Consider the following 22,656-nt stretch of genomic DNA (forward strand, 5'->3'; position numbering starts at 1 on the left):
AGCATATCACCATCCTAGGTTATATAGCACTAAAGGTCTTCAGTAATTGACCAACTCTAATACTTGCTGTATGGTTGGGACTGGGTAGGTATGTGGTGGACCATCCTATGGTACTATATCAACTTGGATCATGAAGTCCCATGCATGGGGTCCCAAGATATCAGTAAAATACTCTGTAACTCAGTACTCAATCATGCTTGGTAGTCAATAGGTTGATGTGATGGTACCAGATGAGATGGCCGACTGGGCAGACTAATAGTAGGATGATATACCTTTTAAATAAGCTCCCTTCCAACTTTATCCACCCAGGCTAGCTAGAGATCCATAGTTATCTTTCAGGGTTGATGGAAATCAAATACCACTGATGAGTAAATACACTGCATAATCGGGATTATATTGACTTGGGATTAGGGATGGACACACTAGAGCCTCAGCTTGGAGTCTCTGGCTATATAAGTCATCTTCCTTATAATGTTGGAGTACCAGATATTCTCTTTTATATGATGAAGTACCAACTACAGTGATTATATCATATGATGGTGACAAGATACCATGTTTTATTGATAATACTATTTAAAACCTTCCTGACAGTACTTAAATTATGTATTTCCATCAAGTACTTACAGAGATAGAGGCTCATCAGTTTTAAATCAGCAAATGATTGGCTAGTACTGCCACAACTATTCAGCTGCCACTATAGGTTAATGAATGAAAGTTGTTCATATAGTCAAAATATACAACTTTGGTTTTGTGACAATCTGTGACATAGTCTGATGATTGTACCGTCAAATGGTGATTGTACCATCAAATGGTGAAATTTTCCTTTTTTGGAAAGTTGTCATGCTTATCACTCCATATTACAGTATATAACAGCACAGTACAGGTACTGAATGGTGGTTATTGACCAAAGGTTCCTTTTTAGGACACTTTGTCACATGTCACATAGTGGACTTGGTTCCGATAGCCTATGTCGTATTATTCACCTTTATTCACCCCTACATTCTGGACTTAGCGAAAAATTTGCCTTGGACTTCACAATTATTCACCCCCTTCACCAACAATTATTCGCCACTTGGGAATTGCTGATAACGCTGGGGCTTATCAGCGGCAACCTGCGTCATTGCCACTGATAATGTACAGTGTGTTGTGGGCTAAACAGGTGGGATTTTGACTGGTTCTTGTGCAGGTAACTCCCTAGTTGACCATTCGGGACTCATGTCAACTCTGAGACGTGCGCTGAGCAACAAAATCGACAAAATAGTCGTTTCCTGGTCTGTCCCAGACTGCGGCTTATCAGCGCACTGGTGAGCGAGCCAATTCAAGATCTGCTTGCGGGAGGCAAATTGGCGAGTGTGGTAAGCGAGGTTGAGGATGGAGAGGGCGTTTGGAGGGACTTCAACAGGGCCGAGGCTAAGAGCAGGGATGCTTTGTCGCTGGTCAGGTTGGGACCAAGGGAACAAGAGACCGGACGCAACATCTCGGTCGACTCGCAATCCATAGCAAACTCAGACTCAACACTACTCGTAACCTTCATGTTGGCAAACTCGAACGAGCCTTTCTCGTTGAGGTCGTCGAAACCAGCAATCAGGACCTTGGCTTTGCCGGAGAGAATCGTGTCGCAAGCAACCTCGAGTGGTTGCGCTATTAGATATTGATGAATTTTTCCCCTTGATGATGCTGAAAATGACTGACCAGGCACTGACGCGAATCTTGACCAATCCACTCGACGACGGGAGGAGCAAGTTGATCCAGCCCGCAGTCGTGTTGATGAATCTGGAAGCCATTAGTGTAAGTCACAGTCAAAACTTCAACGTACATCTCTTGCAGAATATCATTTGGCACATCCCTCTTGTCGCAGTGATTCTTAAACATCTTGCTCATACCGATTGTTCCACCCATTCCACTTCCAAGACACGTGTCGACCTCGGACGGGTGCATGTGCTTATAGAGCGCATACGGGTTGGTGATGCCAGAAGCATTGAGCGCCTCACACCAGTGCCCACAAAGTGCCACGATCGACTTGAGCGATGATGTCTTCCAGAAATCCGTAGCGACCTGCATGCCAACCAGTCGGGATCTATCGAGCGACAGTGCGGTTGAAGGAAAAGCTCTTGGGGACAAACGAGGGCGCCCTTCTTGAGCTTGAAGAACCATTGATCACCTTCGCCAGCCCAAATGTTGCATTTCTCAGAGCGGTGGAGCTTGAACTTCTTGGCCTCAGACTCAATGACTGCGACGGTCTCGAGATCGTGGAAGAGCTCAATCTCTTGGTTGAAGACCTTCTTGTACGGGTCGTAGTCGTGGAAGAGCTCAGCTTCTATTTTCGATTAGTAAGTAATCACGTGCAAAATAATCAACTCACGCATCAGACGAACAGGATATCCTTCTGTTAACGGCCGTTGACGTCCTTGTTGTCAACAGGCTCACCACTCTTGCCGTTGACCCAGCCAATTTACAACGACACCTCCTTCAAACACCCACCGAAGCGCTTGATGTAGCCTATCAACCACGCCGTCTCGATACATCCGAGTTTCTCTTGAGAAAAAGCTATCCGACCAGCACCGTCCGGAGCCGGCCCGACAGGTCGCCCATTCGAATCTCCTTAGAAAATGTATTTTAGACTTGTTAAATAAATCTTGACGCGTCCGGGCACGACCACGTGTGATGATCAGTGCGATCACTGTTTACTTTTCTCACGGGGACCTTACGCGCCATCGCGATGACCGACGCGCCCCCCGAAACGCGCCTCTGCACCTCTTGCAAAGCTCGCAAGCCACTGTCAACACTTAACTTCGCCTTCTATCGCGGGGAGTTCCGGAAGACCTGTCAGAAATGTATAGACTCTCGTCACAAGAAGTCTGGCAAAGGCAATACAAGTGACGCCCGATAGGTCCGCGCCGAGCTCGACCGAGGACGACATGGACATCACTGGCTTATCGATTACACGTGTGCAAGACTTCATGGCAGTCATCGGCATGGACGAGAACGCGCGTTCTTTCAGCGCGCTTCTTGACTTGACCGGCACGGTAATGGTGTTTGTGGTCCCAAAGGAGTAATGAAAAAATCGGCCAAAAAAGGAAAGAGGAGGGAAAAGGAAAAGGGAAATTCATTGTTTATAGTGTATCTAGCTATAGAATCACACTAATTCCAACTGGCATTGTAATTCCGACTGAAATTGGGTCTAGGCTTATATCAGTTCTCAGCCTCATGAATATTAAATTTATCAAGGAGGGAAAAAAGGGAGAAAACTATAACACACCTTGTACACCACATGCACTACTGTAGCAATTTAATTAATTTCATAGCTTGGGCCACATAGGGAACAGTGTTACCACCTTTGCAATGTGGACCAATATCATGAAAATGATTCAGACCATATACAAAATTGCAGTCACAAGCACCAAACCTTTAAAGACTAAGGAGATGGGCTGAACTAATTTGTTGTTTATGTCGACACCCTGTGACTGACAAAAGATCAGCATGAGTGTAACATGTGACTGACAAATTGAATAAAATATGTAGCACAGTGTTATACAAGTGTGAATAGGACTTAGTAGTGGTTTCAACTCATCAGTCAAGTGGAAGACCTCCCTGACAAACTGAATAAAATAGTACAGTATTGATCTGTGTCAGAAATTGGCACTTATTAACCAGGCTGCATGCCCCCGATTGAGTACCCGATAGACGGATAGCTTTACCACTCACTACCTGAGGGTACAAAGGAGATAAAGGAGAAAATATAGGTGTGCCTAACAGGCACGGAGACTATGCTACTTATACGCCACTCCTGCACAGCCCAAACCCAGGCTCCGGCCAGTTCTGCAATCACATGTAAGATGTGCATCACCACACATCCGCTCTTCCCACTACTGCTAACACACCCCCTCGCGTGTGAGGTGCGAACCCACCCCACCCTGCGAGTTCAAGACCACCAACCAATCCAGCTGGTCCACATCCACCACACGTTGAGAGACCATGTCAGGGGAACCGCCTTTCGGCCCCTCGGAGACGCGTCCAACTCCGGTCCGATTCCGGTTCCGGTTCCGGTTCCGGTTCCGGTTCCGGTTCCGACTCCGGTCCAGCCCTCCATCTCACCTGCACAATCACCGATCCGTCAATGCCTTCCCGACGGTCGCCCTGGGACCTCGCCTGTGGACGCCGCCCAAGCCTTCTGTGCCTGACAGCGGCAGCTACAGACAAGCAGTATATAGTCTGCTAGGTCAGCTTCATTTGTATTCACTTACCAATGTTCACGCTTTGGATCCTCCCCTGCTAGGACCTTGATCTCAGGCCTCCGGGGTTGCCCTTACAGACCAGACCACCATGCACCTGCGCAGCTAACACCATTACTGTGCCTCCAGGTCGCAGCAGTTCACATCCTAACATACTCTGTAGTTCTCAGAGTGGATTCAGTATTTTGGAAACTCTGTATTATCTCAATATTAAATATTATTTTTTCTAGACTATCATTTATTATATTAGTGTATGATTTATCTTATTCAAACACAGACTAGGTGAATTTTGTATGATATATAGCTTGAATTGTAATGAATCTTACTGAGAAAGTGTAGTATTCTATATTTATTAGACTTGAATAAGTCATATCAGACATTCATATCATATCTCACAGTGCCATCACACATATTTACCTATATATCACTGAGAAACTGCCTTCTATGGGGTATAGTTGTGTATATTTTACACCTATTATACCTAAAACAAGTCAGATCAGCCATTTACACAAGAGATCACACTGCCATCACATGGATCACACAACTATCACTCGATTTATAGGCCCATCAATTATTGATTGGGACCAACTCCCGGGGTCACTTCCAAATTGGGCCTGTCTCTTTTGGGACATGCCTAATCGGGCCCATCCTTTTTGGGAGATGCCTAATTAGGCATGTCTCTTTTGGGAGATACCAAATGGGGACAAATGTCACCACAAACACCATTACCGTGCCACTTGACCGATATTCCGCCAGAGACGGTTCAAGAAGCAGGTTCCGATGAGCGGAAGAAGGCGATCCTCCTTGGGAAATACATTGCTGATGAGATATATGGGTGTATCGATTACCAATTCAAGTGAGTTGTCCGTTCCTCTCTATTTATGTAGTCACTCAGCATCCAAAAGCTATCAAAGTAAGCACGAGTGGAAGAATCATAGCGTGGTCACAATCAACTACCACTGCGCGCAATCAGATACTCGTCAGCTGAAGCCTGAGAAAGTCGAAGATGGAGCAAAGCAACGTGTTCGCAGACAGCGGCACTCCTTCCCGTGTCACGGCTGGCTTTCGATCCGAATCGACACAGACGCGATGCTTGGGCTTGTTCGGCTTACACACGACGTGGACCATGTGCCCTACCCAGCAAAGCAAATACCCGAAGATGTGAAGCAATTCGTTCAAAAGCCCGAGAACAAGAATTTAACGACGGCAGAGGTAAGGAATCAGTACCGGGTTGTTTGCCGTTGCCGATACTTACTTACCCTCTTAGCTTTGGCTGGAGATTTTGAATCTGCCAGCCTATCGCGATGCACGCAACGTCAACTTCTCCCGCCGTGCCGTGTATAAGCTCTGGGCTCAACGAGACACAGCGAAATGGAAGCGTGACCCGGACGAGCTCCAAAATCCGCATCAACAATAAATTGCAAACTATTGAGGTCGTTGGAGTTGACGGCCCCAATGCAGCAAAGCCTACTGCCCAGGCGACCGAGAACACCGGACCCGACGACGATCTCGACGAGCTGCCAGCTGACATCGAGGAATTGATCCGTACGGAAGAGCCCGAGAGGACGGATGGACCAGACTGGATCTTCGAGGCCGACGAGAAGTCGACGCGAGACGCATCCTATGTCTTCTGTCCAGCAGTTCACCGTGCCGGGGTCCTCAAGCTATTTGGGAAACATTTCGTTCAGCATCCCTTCTTCCCTGATCGCAACGGTCAATTCCTGACGACAGATCAGCTCCGAGCTCACGCAGTACACGAAATGTATCAGTACTGCAAGCAACGGGATCTGCGCGAGGTCTGGGGTTATCTCTGGGCCTGTTGGTATAGCCCTCGCAAATGGAAGCTGTGGGCGCGTTCATCAACTGCAGCCATTCTCGCTCGCTTACGCACAACGATGAACGTCGAAAACCATTGGAAACAGGTCAAGCACATCTGGCTCCATTTCCTGGTTCATCCGCGTCTCGACCAGCTCATTTATATCTTGCTGAACAAGGTTGTCCCGACTTATACTGTCCGCGCTAATCAACTTGACGGCGATTTTCTTATCGGCGCGGCGCGGGCATTGACGCCATGGCAGATGGCATTCAGGCGGACTCGGAGGTGGGAACAGCTGTCGAAGAAAAGTGTGGGTACTACGGCTTGGACCACCGACGTCAAGACATGGACTTGCAGCTGTCCGGCACAGAAATACGACGCTCACGCACTCTGTAAACACACCCTCTATAGCTCATTCTACACAAAAGATGTGGGCAAGTACCCAAGGGGCTAATGCAAAAGATGTTGAGTGTAATGCAAAAGATGTTGAACCTGGTAAAATTGTTGAATTTCTCATTGGATTTGAAGTATATGACTAAGCTACTTACATAATCAGTAATAGGAATCACCTTTTCTTCAGGGCGAATATGCGGTATGTAATATTATGGTTCTAATGACACAAAAACAAGGAAATCAATAATCACTTACATAACATTGATTTAGCTGTACACAGTGATCAAACTTACTGATGGCCATTGTCAGGGGAACCTCCCTTTCGGCCCCTCGGAGACGCCTCCGATTCCGGTCCGACTCCGGTTCCGTCTCCGGTCCGGCCCTCCATCTCGCCCGCACAATCACCGATCCGTCAACGCCCTCCCGACGGTCGCCCTGGGACCTCGCCTGCGACGCCGCCCAAGCCTTCTGTGCCCGACAGCGGCAGCTACGGACAAGCAGTATATAGTCAGCTACCTAGCAGGCGGACCCTTAGAGTTTCTTCTCTTTGGATCCTCCCCTGCTAGGTCAGCTTCATTTGTATTCGCTTACCAATGTTCACGCTTTGGATCCTCCCCTGCTAGGACCTTGATCTCAGGCCTCCGGGGTTGCCCTTACAGCAGAAGAAACTCTCTACGGGATCAACCGGACAAGATTGCCAGGTTCGGGCGCTGACTCAGGCTCGGAGTACGAGTCCGTTCCGCCCTCGTCACCGCCCCTGCCACTTGTCCCCTCCTCCTCTACTCCTGTGGTCCCCGCACCCGTCATGCCGTCCGGAGTCACTCCTACCGCAGACGCCCGGCTGGACTCACTCGAGGCGAAAATTGATAGCCTAACTGAGGCCCTTGCTTTACTCACCAACCAGGCTTCCGCTGCCGCTGCCGCCGCTAATAATGCTGGCGGACCCCAAACACCTTCGCCGGAGACGTCGATTCCGACTCCGACTCCGGTCCAGGGCGACTCGAAGCCCTTTTTGGCGACATCAACCTCGCCTCAAAATTGGTCTTGCGACCAAACCCCCGTTCACCTTCAACGGCGACCGGAAACGCGGCCGCGTTCCTTTACGCGGTCCGCACCTACGCCCGCCTTGCCCCTGAGGCCTTCGTGGTCAACGGAGAGGCGAGCGAGGAAAAGGCCGTCCGCTATGCCATGTCATTTATGGCAGAAGGACCCGCTCAGCAATGGGCGGAGCGCCACGGAAGCAAAGCCCCGTTTCCGTTTCCGTCCTGGGGCTCGTTCGTTTCCGAGTTTCGACTCCGGTTCGTTGAGGAGAACGAGCAAGATCACGCTCTCTCCAAGCTGGAGACTTCCGCCTATCACATGGGCACAAAGGATGTCTACCAGTACACCGACGACTTCGAGGACCTGATGGACCTCGCCGGATTCGAAGACGCGCTGGTCAAGGTGACCAAGTTCCGCCACGGACTTGACCCCTTGATCAACAACGGAATCACGTCCTCGAACGACCCCCGGACCTCCGGGATTACCTTAGCTGGCGCACCCGGGCCTTCCGTCAATACGAGGCCCTGGTCCGGGCCAAGCTGATCAAGTCAGCCGCCCCCAAGACGCCTGGCGGTTTGATTCGGACTCCGTTTCCGGTCAACCGCATCCCGGCTCCGGCCCCCTTCCGCCCGGTGGCTCCGGTCGTGCCACCCGCGGCCCGCGCCCCCGCTCCGGCGCCTCCAGCTCCTGTCCCAATGGAGTTGGATCGCACCAGGGCTCGGGGTGCCCCTCGCCGCGCCTGCTTCAGGTGCGGCGACCCAAACCATCTCGCCCGGGATTGCCCCCTCCCCCGCCGATGTCCGCTCGATGGACATCCTCGACGAGGTGATCCAACAACTCGGAGACGAGATGTTAGCGGAGTTGATCGCCCGCTACACGGACACAGCTGCCCTGCCGGAGACGGCAGCGGAGTCGATGGCCGGAGAGGATTTTGTCCCCGCGACGAGTGACTGGTGTGCCCTCGTTCGCGTCTATAAATCGTTTTGCCTCTTTGTATGATGAATGCAGTTCCTTGCCCTACAATGAGCCCGAAACGAAAGACACACCCTCTCCTGCCCCCGCCTCGACTCCGTCTCCGACTCCGCCCGCGACTCCGGTCATCGTCCTTCGCCGCCTCACTGCCTGGGAAAAGAAACTGCCCAAGCAGTACACTGTTGCCGCTGCCCCTGGGGCAAACTCCCTCCACCTCCCGTTGGAGCTTGAGTCCACCACCAGCGCGCTGAAGCTCTCACTCTCTGGGCTTGTCGACTGTGGTGCCACCTCCGACTTCATTGACACGAACTATGTTGCTCGGAATGGCATTCCGGTCCGCACCCTCGATCAGCCGATTCCGGTTTTCAATGTCGATGGCACCCCCAATGACGCTGGCTCCATCAAACAGATCGCGGACTTGGTCCTGCGCTACAAGGGCCATGCCGAACGAGTTCAACTGGCCGTCACCCATCTTGGCAAGCAAGACCTCATCCTGGGGTATTCCTGGTTGCGGAAACATAACCCAGAGATCAATTGGGAAACCAAGGAGGTCAAGATGACACGGTGCCCCCCGCAATTGCTCGACCTGCCGTGAGGAAGAGCGCGTCGAACGGACCGAGCTGCGGCGACTCCGGTCGCTTCAGAAGCGTCTCCGCTCCGGCCCGTTCCCCTCGGTTTGCACTATGGACCTCTCTGGCCCTGAGGACGGAGACGATTCCGATTCCGGTCTCGATTCCGACCTGCCTGATCTGACGCCGGACTCGGACTCGGATGACGAAGATGACCAGCTCGAAGATGGTGACCGCATCTTCTACACCTCGTTCCGCCCCTCAGAGGAGATACGTGCAGGTAGCACCGTCTCACAGCGTCTGGCCGAAGCCTTCGCCAAGAACTCCGCCCCACCGCCCTCCGAGATCCCGGACTGGGCTAAGGAGTTCCAGGACGTCTTCAACAAGGAGTCCTTCGACACGCTACCGGAGCGGAGAACCTGGGACCACGCCATTGAGCTTGTCCCCGACGCTAAGCCCACCAACTGCAAGGTGTACCCCATCTCGCCCCTCGAGCAACGCGAGCTCGACGTTCATCGAGGAAGGGCTTTCGACGGGCCGGATTCGCCCCTCCAAGTCTCCGATGGCGTCTCCGGTCTTCTTCGTCAAGAAGAAGGACGGAGGACTCTGCTTCGTCCAGGACTACCGTGCTCTCAACGCGATGACTGTCAAAAACCGGTACCCCCTTCCGCTGATCAACGACCTCATCAACCGGCTCAAAGGCGCTCGTTACTTCACCAAACTCGACGTCCGTTGGGGCTTCAACAACGTCCGGATCAAGGAAGGTGACGAGTGGAAAGCGGCTTTCCGGACTAACCGAGGCCTGTTCGAGCCCTTGGTGATGTATTTCGGCCTGACAAACTCTCCCGCGACGTTCCAAACGATGATGAATGACATTTTCCAGGATCTCATCCTCTCCGGAGACGTCATGATCTACCTTGACGACATCCTGATCGCCCATTCCGACCTCCGGAAACACCGGCAGATTGTCCAGGAGGTCTTACGGCGACTCCGGGAGCACAAGTTGTACCTTCGAGCGGAGAAGTGCGACTTTGAAAAATCATCAATCGAGTACCTCGGAGTCATCATCTCCCACAACCACGTCGAAATGGACCCCGTCAAGGTCACAGGCGTCTCCGCTTGGCCGACTCCGGACAACAAGAAGGATGTTCAACAGTTCCTTGGGTTCGCTAATTTCTACCGCAGGTTCATTCGGGACTTCTCGGCCCTCGCGTCCTCTCTTTGCGCTCACCAAGAAGGACCAGCAATGGACTTGGGGCGTGCGGAGGCCTCCGCGTTCCAAGCGATCAAGGACGGTCACCTCGGAACCGGTCCTGGCGATTCCGGACGACGCACGGCCTTTCCGACTCGAGGCGGACAGCTCTGATTATGCGACGGGGCGGTTCTTTCACAATCCGCCCCGGACGGGAAGTGGCACCCTGTAGCATTCTATTCCAAAAGCTTAAATGATGTCCAGCGCAACTCACGAAATCCACGACAAGGAGATGCTCGCGATCATCCCGCACTCGAGGAGTATAGACACTTTCAGGGCGCTGCGCACCCTGTCGAGATTTGGACTGACCATAAGAATTTGGAGTACTTCAGGAAGACGCAGCACCTCAACCGGAGACAGGCCCGCTGGTCCCTCTACCTCTCCCGGTTCGACTTCACGCTGCACCACAAGCCCGGCCGCAACATGGGCCGACCTGACGCCCTCTCTCGGAGACCCGACCACGGAGTCGATTCCGACAACTCTGACGTCGTCCTTCTGCGGCCCGAACTCTTCCACGTTCGCGCACTCGAAGGTGTTTCCGTTTCCGGCCCTGGTTCTGAACTTCTTCGCGACATCCGTGATGCCCTCTCCGGTGAGCCAGACTTGGAGGAGCCCGTCGCACTAGCGGCCCGGCAACTCCTAAAGGTCCAAGGTCAAGCTCGAGGCCCCCGCTCCTCACGTTCTGACGAGTGGGCCGTCTCCGGCGGTCTTCTCCATTTCCGAGGAAAGATCGTCGTACCAAAGGACAAGGACCTCCGGAGACGCATCATCGAGCTCTGCCATGACACCCGATCGCCGGACACGCAGGTCGTTTCAAGACCCTGGAGTTGGTCTCCCGGAACTACTGGTGGCCTCAGATGTCTCGCCATATCGGCCGGTATGTCGCGACCTGTGACTTGTGCTGTCGCACCAAGGCACTCCGGAGACTGCCCCACGGAGAGCTGCACCCCACGGAAACGCCCCGAACGCTGGCATACCGTCTCCGTCGACTTCATCGTAGAGCTTCCCGAAGCCCATGGGTACGACGCGATCATGGTCGTCGTTGACACCCTCGGAAAGCGCGCCCACTTCTCGGAGTGTCATACGACGGTCGATGCAGTAGGGGCAGCCCGCCTCTACTACCGGAATGTCTGGCGGCACCATGGGACTCCGGAGAAGTACGTCTCCGACCGCGGCTCGCAGTTCATCGCGGACTTCACCCGAGAACTTTGGCATCTAATCGGCATCAAGCCCGCCACGTCCACCGCATACCACCCCGCAGACAGACGGTCAGACAGAGCGCGTCAACCAGGAGCTGGAGCAGTACTTGCGGATCTTCACCAACTACCAGCAGGACGACTGGGATGAGCTGATTCCGGCCGCGGAGTTCGCCTACAACAACCATGTTCACTCCTCCACGCAGCAGGTCCCCTTCATGACGGACACGGGACGGCTCCCGCGCATGGGCTTCGAACCCGGAGTCCGTTCCGCCATGGAGTCAGTGAACGAGTTCCGTGACCGGATCGCCACCGGTGTTGCTGAAGCCAAGGCCGCGCTCACTAAGGCCAAAGAGGAGTACAAGCGCTACTACGACCGGAGACGGACTCCGTCTCCGGAGTTTAAGGTTGGCGACCGTGTTTGGCTGGATGCCTCTGACATCAGGACGACTCGCCCCTCGGAAAAGTTCTCCCATCGCCGCCTCGGACCGTTCAAGATAGTCGCGGAGATCAGCAAAGGTGCCTACAAGCTCGACCTCCCTCCGCGCTACTCGAAGCTCCACCGGGTCTTCCCCGTCGTCAAGCTCGAGCTCGCCCAGGACGACCCCTTCGACGGACGCCCCGGCTACGACCAGCCCCCTCCGGACCTCGAGGACGGAGTCCCGGAGTGGGAAGTAGAGGAAATCTTGGACGCAAGGGTGAGGTATAAACGGCTGAATTACCGTCAGATGGAAAGGCTACGACGCGTCGCACGACCAGTGGGTCCGCTTCGACCGCGTCTTCGCCCGGAGAAAATTGCGGAGTTCTATCGTAAGTACCCTGGCAAGCCCACGACACATCGCCTCTGCGACCTTCGACTCGATTCCGTTCCGGTCTATGCGTCGGGGACGCCGCATTCAAAGGGGGGTGATGTCAGGGGAACCTCCCTTTCGGCCCCTCGGAGACGCCTCCGATTCCGGTCCGACTCCGGTTCCGTCTCCGGTCCGGCCCTCCATCTCGCCCGCACAATCACCGATCCGTCAACGCCCTCCCGACGGTCGCCCTGGGACCTCGCCTGCGACGCCGCCCAAGCCTTCTGTGCCCGACAGCGGCAGCTACGGACAAGCAGTATATAGTCAGCTACCTAGCAGGCGGACCCTTAGAGTTTCTTCTCTTTGGATCCTCCCCTGCTAGGTCAGCTTCATTTGTATTCACTTACCAATGTTCACGCTTTGGATCCTCCCCTGCTAGGACCTTGATCTCAGGCCTCCGGGGTTGCCCTTACAGCCATCAGAAATCGTTCCACATTAGTCAACTTAGCTAGATATCATCAATCCCATCACTGATACCATTCTACAGGGCTTAGAATTAAAGAAATATCATTAAAGAAAATACTTGTTGGGCTATTGCCCTCATCTTTTGCATTACCCCTCTGGGCACTGGCCCACATCTTTTGCATAGATACAACTATATGAGCTGGTAAACATCTTGTCAAGGCAGTCCCTCAGCCATCGACTGACTTCTGGGCAGAAGTCCGGCGCCGTCGTGTTATGCCTATCTATTATCACCCGGATCTGCATTCGCTAAATGAAGAACCCGACGATTATCTTGAGACCGGCAACATCACTGATGGCGATGACGTGGTATGGTCTGGCGACAAGTCGATTCTTGCGAATGGCGGCTGGCGGAAGCTGTCGGCAATGGCCGTGACTCTCGGCAAACGACCGCGGGCAGTGATGCCGCCTGATTCGGACTCGGAAGACGATTCCGCACGGGTTGCTCAAGTTCTACGTCTTGATGGATCGTCTGATGCCACATCTGACACCTCGGACGACACATCAAGTTCCGATGCCTCGGACACGCCAGCTGCAAGTTCGACAAGCTTTGATCTTGCTGACGAAGACTTGGAGGAGGAGAAGCTAGAGCGTAGAGACTGGGCGCGCGACTTGGCAAAGGATTTACACACCTTTGCGGACATGCTTGAGAGTCAAGCGGACCTCAAGGCGGACTTCTGGTTAAAACAGATGGCTGGGCGGCGCATCGGCGCAGATATCTCCCAGGCTGTCAACGACATCAAACGGTACAAAACACCCAAACGAAAGCGGGACACAACGATGGCCATTGGGAAGCCCCAGGAGGAGCAGAGACGGCGTGATAATACCCAAGGATATAAGTTTGCGTCGCGTAATAGGTCAATGCAAATTGATTAAAATATTATACATTTTCTAAGGAGATTCGAACGGGCGACCTGTCGGGCCGGCTCCGGACGGTGCTGGTCGGATAGCTTTTTCTACATCCTCGGATCGTGAACTCTCCATGCGCCTCCATCTCCCATCTTGTCTGTGAGCTACCCCCATGTTCCGACTTCACCATAACCAGTGATGACCATGACCTTGTCGAGGTCGATCATCCCTTGCAACCTCGACTTGTTAGCGATTGTGTGCCTTGAGAGTGGGGGAAGTCGAACTTGAAAGGGAAGTCCAAGCGGAAATTGGCAGGAGAAGTGGCATCGACTGTTTGCAGAAGTTGCTTTGCCTCAACACCGTTGATGACCTTGAAGTCGGCCGAGTTGTCGAGCGCGATAGCGCGGCAGAGCTCGCCCTTCTTCAGTAGATTGGACCGAATGCGGCCCGTGATATCGTCGGGCAAATTCTCCATTTCCACCGTTGAGGTCGGCCCAGATGGGCTCGGCTTGAGTAATGCTGTGGGTGCATCGGACTGAGGATGTTCAAGGTCATCTCCCTAGCAGAGAAGGTGTGGACATCGTAGCTCTCGAACTCGTGAGCGACGATGTTGGTCGGGCCCATGGGACCACTGGCAGTTCCACGAGTCCATCTGTGATAGTCGTTAGTTCACATAAAAGAAAACGAAGAAAATAATATACCCAATAAAAGTACCAGTCAAGCAAAGATACTCGCCCCAGCTCTCCGAAGCCCAACGTTGGAACAGGGGCTCGATCTTCAACCGAGTCCAACGCGTCATTGCTGAACAGATCGTGTTTGGGCAACAACAACGGAAGGATGACTTGAGTCGGGCGAGTGACGAATTAGCGACTCGCCTTCTTCTGTTTGACTTCACGGAGGATGCGAAGGAAGTTGACCAACATGATGCGGTGAGCCAACTCGGACTTATCGACCAAACCATTGATCTCGCGACCGTTCTCGGGAACATCGGCAAAGGGGATGATGTAGTCGAGACCCATTTGAAGGTTGGCGTAGATGTAGTTGACGAGAGGCTCGACATCTTGTTTTGAGCCTTGGTTGAAGGGGACAACGGTCAAGGAAGAGCCACGACTACCAATCGTCTGGAAGATGGACCGGGGTTGTAGCGAGAAGTACTAGTGGTGATGATGACATAGGCACCGCCGCACCGCCAGAAAGCAGACCCTTGACAATCTCAACACCAATTGAACCTTTGCCGACACCAGTTAACAACGTGTTCGTGTCTTTGAAAGTTGTTCCAGATGTAGCGATTCCGTGGAAAATGTCGAGGTAGACACCAGTCAAGTTGGAGCTGTACTCCCAGTTCGACCCAACCTTGCGCTTCAGGTGCATAGGGGGAAAGGAACTTTATCAGTCGAGACAGACGAAATATTGACTTGAGGGCGCGAAGACGCGGTCCAGTGCGACGAGTTTCGGGTGTCTTACAGAGGGAGCAAACAACACCTTCGTAGAGGGCCTTGATGCGGTTCTTCTGCTCCTGGCTAATGCCCGGTTGCGCTTGACAACCTTGAGCACATCCTCCCGAATTTTGTCGACGTTGACGACATATGCCTCGAGTTTACGAACATTCTGGCGAACGACTTCAGAGTAGACAATGCCACCCTTGGCAGTGAAACACCGGTGGCGCAGTCGGGAAAGTGACTGGATAGACAAGGTTAGACGGGGGGATAATATTAATACTGTTTGAGCCGTTGAACGAACCATCTTTGTAGAGCGGGTCTTTTCCCATAACCTCGCAGACATTGTCGACCAGTTGTTGGCCGAATTTCTTCGTCGGGTCCCGTCTGGTCGATGTTAGACTGCATATAAGCAAACACCTCGGGATCGGCACGGTTCATCAACACAATACAAGGAGCGCTGATATCACGATCAACAGTGGTTAAATGGCCAAAGATGATGTTGTAGAACATGAGAAGGGCATCTTGATGAAGGACCAGTCGCATCGGCCCGCCTTGAGGGGGGGGGAGGGTCGAACATGGGCTGAATACCCTCGATACGGACATCTCCATGCTCCTTTGCGATGTGGTCAAGCTTGGCCTGCAGCCTTGTGCTGTTGGCCTTCTCGTTGTCAAGCGCGGTCTCGCCGGCCCGGGAATCCCGTTTGAGGTAGCGCATGTAAAGCTCGATGTGTTGAGCGGCAAAAGTCTCTTGGTCGGCTTGGAATTTCAAGAACTCCTCGCTGTTGACTTTGCCTCCAGCTGCTCCCGACAATAACGATAGATAGATTTACACCGCTGACGAGATAGATATTGACAGGCACATCATCGATTGTTGCGACTGGGACAGAAGGAGCGGCGACAGCGACCGCAACAGGTGCGGCCACAGCGGCAGCAACGGGGGCAGCGGTAGTTCAGATTTAGCAGCATCGGCAATCGAAGCCAAAGCAGAAGACTCGCCAATACTGTGACCTGCAAACGCGCAGTCCCTGTGCGAAGCGGCCTGACGACAGGCGCGATTGAGCGAACTGGGTTGCGAAAAGCAGACCTTGCTGAAGGTGGACTTGGTGGACTTGGGCGTGCAAACATCGATGTCCGAGAAATGTTTTTCCGTCCTTGTTTATTGTGTTGTATGTCATGTCCATATAGCACCAAAATGGATTGTCTTCTCCTTCGGGTTGTCCTTGACGATCTCGACGATCCAGAAGTCGTAGACCGCAAGCAGGTGGGTCTCGGCTCCATCCCGAAAGGCACGAGCAGCAGGTGAGAAATTGTACAAGTCCATTTCCATTCCTTGCTCTTGACCAGTGAAGACACAGACTGGCGAAGCCTTGGCCCAAGCCTTCGAGCACTTTTTCACCACGCGAGTTGGAAGTCGCGGTGCGATGTTGGCGACAATATTGTGAACGCCAACGTGACGAATCTTGATCGTGAGTTTGTCACCAGGAATGGCCATGCTAACGAAGGAGTGTCGTAGCTGGGTAAAATTGATTAGAAAGGGAAAGAAAATAGACATAAAAAACATACGAGAGAACACGTTCAGGGTATCACTTAGCAACAACAGCCTCGACATAGCGGCGAGTGGCCCACAGTCCGTGGGTAATCGTGGCAGGGAGAGAGGCATAGTCAGAGAAGTAAGGGTTGATGTGGATGGGATTGAAGTCGTCTGAGACCTTCGAGGAAGGCTCGTTGTTAAGAGGAAGCGTGGAATGAAATTGGGGTTGAATTCATTGTGTAGCCCTCGTTGACCTTGCTCGACACCATGTTGTTGAATGTGCTCAAAGTCGACTGAGCCAACCAGAATGAGTTCCTTCAGCTGGTTGCGGACAAAGACTTGACCGGTGACGATAACATTGCTGTACGATATTGCAATCGCTCAACAGCGCCAAACAGAAATCGTGGGTGAAGCGCCACAGCGATACCGCCAACTTGGTCGAATCCAAACGGAAAACATGACACAAGCAGGGATGGCGTCGGCATGGACAGTCTTGGAGGGAAGAGCAGGTAGTGGCGGTCTTAGAAGTGCAAGTCAATATTACTGGAAAGGGTTAGATTCAACGACGACCAAGGAAAAAACATACTCGGCATTTCTGTTCCTCAGAACAATACCGCTGTTGACTGTCTGCAGTAAGCCAGGCAGAATAAAGAGCGCCTCGTCTATCACGCTTTGCTTGTAAACACGAAACTGATTGAGAAACTAGATGGCGGATTGGTTCCATCTTGAAATATCCACCTCCGCCAACTGCACTCAATTCTTGGCTTCCCACTCTTGTTTAATCTGGCCCGCCGCTGTTGCGCTGTTGTCCACTGCTGGTTCTGGCGAGGTAACAATAACGAGACGAATGTGACCACGTTCGCGTAAGGATTATTGTTCTAAACATGTTTTCTGCTTCCATATCTGTGATCTGTAGGTCAACCTAGACCTGGTTGGACCTATACCCAGAAGGGGCAGGGTTTGTTAAGGTCAGGGTCTGCCTTTCAAGACTCAGACCCAGCAGCCCTTTATCTGTAACAGTCAGGGTCAGGGTCAGGGTCTGGGTCTGGGTCAGGGTCTGGGTCTGGGTCAGAGTCAGAGTCAGAGTCAGGGTCTGAGTCAAGTTAAGCAGACTCAGAGCTATACCTGTGCTCCATCCTACAAGTGGTAAGCAGTAAACGGGAAGAGGAATTTAGTGCTAATACTATTTGAGCCAGGCTAGCCCTAAAGTAACAAAGTTGATATTTTGTGAGTATTTCACCTTCTGTGAGTCAATGGTTATGAATTTTGAATAGGTTTGAACTGAATACTTACTTAATCAATGAAGCTCTACTACCATATACAATATGGAGTCATTTGGTTGACTTTGAATTTTGAAGTTAATTCAATAAACCTTAACTTGTAGTGAAAGTCTGTGGTTTTGTAATCAACCATATCAGGGTTGAAATCAAGTTTGTAGAACTTTGAAATACCTTTCTGACTATATCTAACTTTTAATGAAAAGTCTAGAAACCATTAAGTAATTGGGTTAACAATCTAATAGTCAAAATATATTTTGTAATAAAGTCTGTGATTTTGTATGCAATGAACTTTATGTTGAATACCAGTTTGTAGGCCTATTGAATACCTTCCTGCTCATATATAACATGTTGAGAACGGATAAGAACTCATTGAGATATGGCCCTACCACTGTTTTGAAAACTCAGGGTTGGGTCAGTAATTTGCATTTTCTGACTTAACCATTGACTTTGAAACATAAGTCTAAACTGAATAGTAACATGTATTAAGGGTTCCTACAATCTGGTAACATTTATTAGAAAGTTTGTGTAAAGTCATTACCCTATTGACACTAATTATGTGTTTGAATATGTAGCTGGAGACTGAACTTGTAGGGTCTACCCGGAGGTTAGACCCTTGGGGTTGACTTGAGGGTTAACTTGAGGGTTGACCCTCAAGTCACTGATATACATACAATATCTCTTACAATTTCTCCAATATATATACTGACAGTTTTAATCACAATTTCTGACATGAATAAATTTGAGATTTCAACAATGATTTCATTGTACTGTAAACCTACAGTTTCAGCAGTGGAGAAATGCAAATAGAAACAAAGAGAATCTATGTGCATTTCTTCACTGCTGATTTTCTTTGTATCATCCATGCTGAAACTGTTAGTGAAATCCTTTATTTCACTGACAGTTTCGCCACATTTGATGCGCGTGATATCATGACCAAATATATGCGCGCAGATATGAACTATTTCAGGCATAGTTTCAGTGCCATAGATAGTTTTCACTTCAGACTTGCTAAAACTAGTATATATTTGACCAAAATCAATCTCAGTTTCCAAAAAGTATATTCTGGGCAAATCTACACAGGTTGATTTGGTTCTAGATTCTACCAGAATCTAGAACAGTTTCTACTTCAAGGGATATTTTACCAAATTCGGTGTGGCTGGCTATTCAGCCCGTTGTGAAACTGAGGGATACTATGTAAAACGAGTCATAGATTAGAGTGAAGGATGGCAGATGCACCTTTTTTGCGACTCAGCCCAGCTTACGCTTTGCTTTGCTAGCCCACCCTCTGCCTTCCCTATCAACCACCTTTATTACCGTGTAACAACAACAACCACATACCCTTCAAAATCCCATACTTGTGACCAGCTCAGGCTTAGGCTTGGCGCACCAGATCTCCAGACTCCACTTCTCCACCTATCTCTGGCTCAGGCTCGTCGTCTTCGTCAGATTCGACACGGATCAGAGACATAGTCGGTATTGCGGGTCGTTTGTTGGTCGTTTGGGTGGCAATGGCGGTGGGAGGGGAAATTATGATGTCATCGACAGTGAAACGCCGTGATCCGCAGAAACACGTCTTTCTCTTTCCTCCCGTGCCCCTCTAGAAATCGAGGACCAGTCGACCAAACACCCAGCCCACGGTCCGTTACTGCCGTTGGCGTGACAGACACAAGTCTTCCTGCTGCTTCGATAAGCACCAACGATGGTGCAAAATAGACCAGCAGGAACAAAATGAAGCGCGACAGAGGAGGGGAGACAAGTAGTCGTATTGGGGAGCGAGGACATTACGACAACACGGATGGTGCGTGCACACTCTCTTTCCCGCTTGGCCAGCAATAACTTTCTGTAGACTGAGTCTACAACCATACCGCCGCTACCCGACAACACTGAAAAAGTCCTGGAACGCGCTGCAAAGCGACTCAGGACCAGCAAGTCAGCGTAGGACCCCCGATAGTAGGGTTCGAACTTTGATACCTCAGACGAGCAATTGTGTCCGGACAAGCGGCTGGATTTGACCCAAATTTGTCCGAACATGTATTAAAGTCCCATTTTTTTCTGGTATCATTACAAAATTACTCTAGACATAAGAACGATGTTTCGGCGCTTGTGTGAGGTGAGTTTACTCATCCTCCTCGACCTCCTCGACAACCTTGCGCTTTCGGGCTTGAACGAGCGCCTTCGATATATTGGCGCGTGACCCTCGGAGTGTAGAAAAGAGGGTGAAGTCGGCATCGGAAAGGGCGAGCTGAGTTCCTGTCTGGGATGATTGGGGAGACTTGACGACGGTGAGAATTTGGAGGGAGGGTAGGTGGGCAAATGTTGAGGTGTCAAGGTGCACTGTTTGCTGGGTAATCGATTGGAAAATACCGGTAGCAGGAGACAACTCGTAAAGCTGAACGCCAATGAATGACAGTGCAGCAATATTTGATTTGCCGCCATCGACGACAAGGCCGTGCTTCCCATTTTTCCCCGCACCGCGTGCATATAGTGTTAGAACTGAAGAATCTTGTCAGTGCCAATGCAAGTAAATGCTTAACGACAAATACCTTGCGCTAGATAAACATCAAATACTTTTTTGGTGACCAGGTCTGCAGCTACTAGAACCCAGTCGCGCGGGAGAAGTGGTCGTACTGCAGACACCCGCGCGCCTTCAATCTCGTTCAGACAGGCAACGTTGGCATCAGCAAACAGCTTCCGACGTTTCCGAAGAGCCTTGAAACCGGTGAGCACTTGAGTTGATATTGAAAGAGCGGGGTACGTACTTCTCTTGCTCGAGTCACTGCAGAAGCAGCGGCATTGGCAGCATTGCCAGTTGTCGAACTCGGATCACCACTCCCTAGAGATTGTGTGCGCAGCGTCCGGTCGACCCCAGTTGTAAGACCACGGGCTTCTGTTTGCTTGAGAATAGCCTGCATAGACTTGACTAGCTGCCGTTTTGCAGACTCAGATGCTGGTTCGGCCTGCGAACGCACACGAACCCCATTTTCCGCTTGTCGTGTCTGATGTTGTCGCCGAAGTGAGACAAGTGCCGAGTAATCGAATCCGGTAGGTTGTGTTAGACGAACACCAGTTGTACCGAACAGGCTTGGAACGAGAGTAATTGGCCTGGTGGTGGGCATCGCTGTCGATAGTTGGGCAAGAAATTGACCAATTTCGAGATGATATCGACGCGCAGATAGAAGTGGGGCCGGTGGCGGTGCAAGCGCCGACGGCATGATAGTCTGAGAGATGCTGGCACATTTTTTGGCAAGTCGAATGGCCCATTGGATCCTACGCGCGGCACCAAGCTCGGGTTTCCACTGGGGATCACCCCATACTGCAGTCATGGCAGCATCTGCCCAACAAACTCCACAGTTCATCGTGTCTGTCTGTTGGCCAATTGGGAGTGTGTTCCCGATATCATTCAGAGGGACAGCAAATCGTTTCTTCGACCATAGCTGCAGCTTCTGGACCAGCTTGCGTGGATAAGTTTGGTATGGGCTGTCAAAAAGGGAGTCGCCTATATATCTTAAGTTATGAGCGCGAGCATGGAAGAGGCAACACACCAAAGGAAACAGTGCCGTCCTTGAAATTAGCTGCCATGATAATCCAGTGGTTGTTTTGGACATGAGCTGGCATATAAAGAATGTCGATATCTTCCTTGTAGACTTGTTCCTCGATCTTGCGCATAACACTGTCTTTGACATGCTCGTAGTCGTACATGGCCTGAATTGTGGTTTGGACAAGCTTGTTGGTGAAGAGCAGAGGTGCAAATGCGACACGATTGCGGGTTTTCGGCTTTTGTGTTTGCAGTCGCTCATGCATGTAATAGACTTGAAGCGAGATTTGTTCCTCGGAGAGCCATGCCTTTGAGAGGAAACGAATGAGACATGTTGCAGGTAGTCCTGTCGTCCCAATAGGCTCATTCCAACCAACTCTCTCGAGAAGCTCCAACATCTCTTCCGCTGCCTTGCGAGTGGGATCAGGGGCTTTAAGGGCAGCTTGGCGGCGCAAAAAGTTGAATGCCGAGTGCCACGATTTCTGCGTCTCGCCCACGGTACCCAATTCGAGCCATAACTTGAGGACCCAAAGAGGAAAACGGTCGCGGCCATCGTTGCATCGTGGGTCAACAACAGACTGGTATCCGTCCAGCCAAAATTGCCCCAACCCATTAAGTAGCGCCTGTATGATGTCTCGCGAGGGAAGGGAGCGTTGGAAGATGGCATCAATGGGAGTTCGGGGAGCGTCAAAGCTGAACCAGCTTTCTACCGAGCCAGTGACGATGTCCGATGAGCGCGAAGCATATGGTAAATTGAGTGTGGTGAATTGAGCAGCGGGAAGATGGGGGGGGGATGGGGAAAAGAGGGAATGCGAGTCCTTTGGGAAGGTCAATAAGTTCCATTCGGGCAGCCTTAAGCTCATCGGGGGGATTGTCGGGCCATTTTTTGCCCATCCACGCATTCAAGTCGAAAGCCGCAGATTCTTCATCAATGTCATAGCTTGAGACATGAATACTGAGAAGTTTTGAGATTCCCCCGAGCCTCTCAATAGCGACGTTGTAACAAGAGGGAGGGCCAAAAAAAAGTGGATGCCGCCAAAAATATGTGACCTACGATCGGGCATCGTGACACACAATTCACGCATAATGAAGCAAATGCGCCGCTCAAAGCCAATGCACAAGATAGCCAGTGGTTGAGGGAAAATCACCTTTGGCTTCGTTCATTGAATCTTCAGTTGCCAACGCGCCAGATCTTCCAGTGTTTAGACCTACATGAGCAAAAGTGTTGGTAGGGCTGG

General features: G+C 51.4%; 1 protein-coding gene across 1 annotated transcript; it reads right to left on the reverse strand.

Moving 5' to 3' along the window:
* Positions 1 to 19,999: 19,999 nt before the first annotated feature.
* Positions 20,000 to 22,281, reverse strand: MIND_01129000 (uncharacterized protein; the record flags this gene model as incomplete). Its single annotated transcript, XM_037367839.1, has 4 exons — positions 20,000 to 20,376; positions 20,427 to 20,592; positions 20,643 to 21,379; positions 21,426 to 22,281. 4 exons carry the CDS (start codon positions 22,279 to 22,281, stop codon positions 20,000 to 20,002), a joined length of 2,136 nt encoding a protein of 711 aa, XP_037215671.1.
* Between the last annotated feature and the right edge of the window lie 375 nt (positions 22,282 to 22,656).

Source organism: Mycena indigotica, assembly GCF_014461135.1.
Source record: "Mycena indigotica strain 171206Taipei chromosome Unknown Mind.scaff0010, whole genome shotgun sequence".
Taxonomy (NCBI): domain Eukaryota; kingdom Fungi; phylum Basidiomycota; class Agaricomycetes; order Agaricales; family Mycenaceae; genus Mycena; species Mycena indigotica.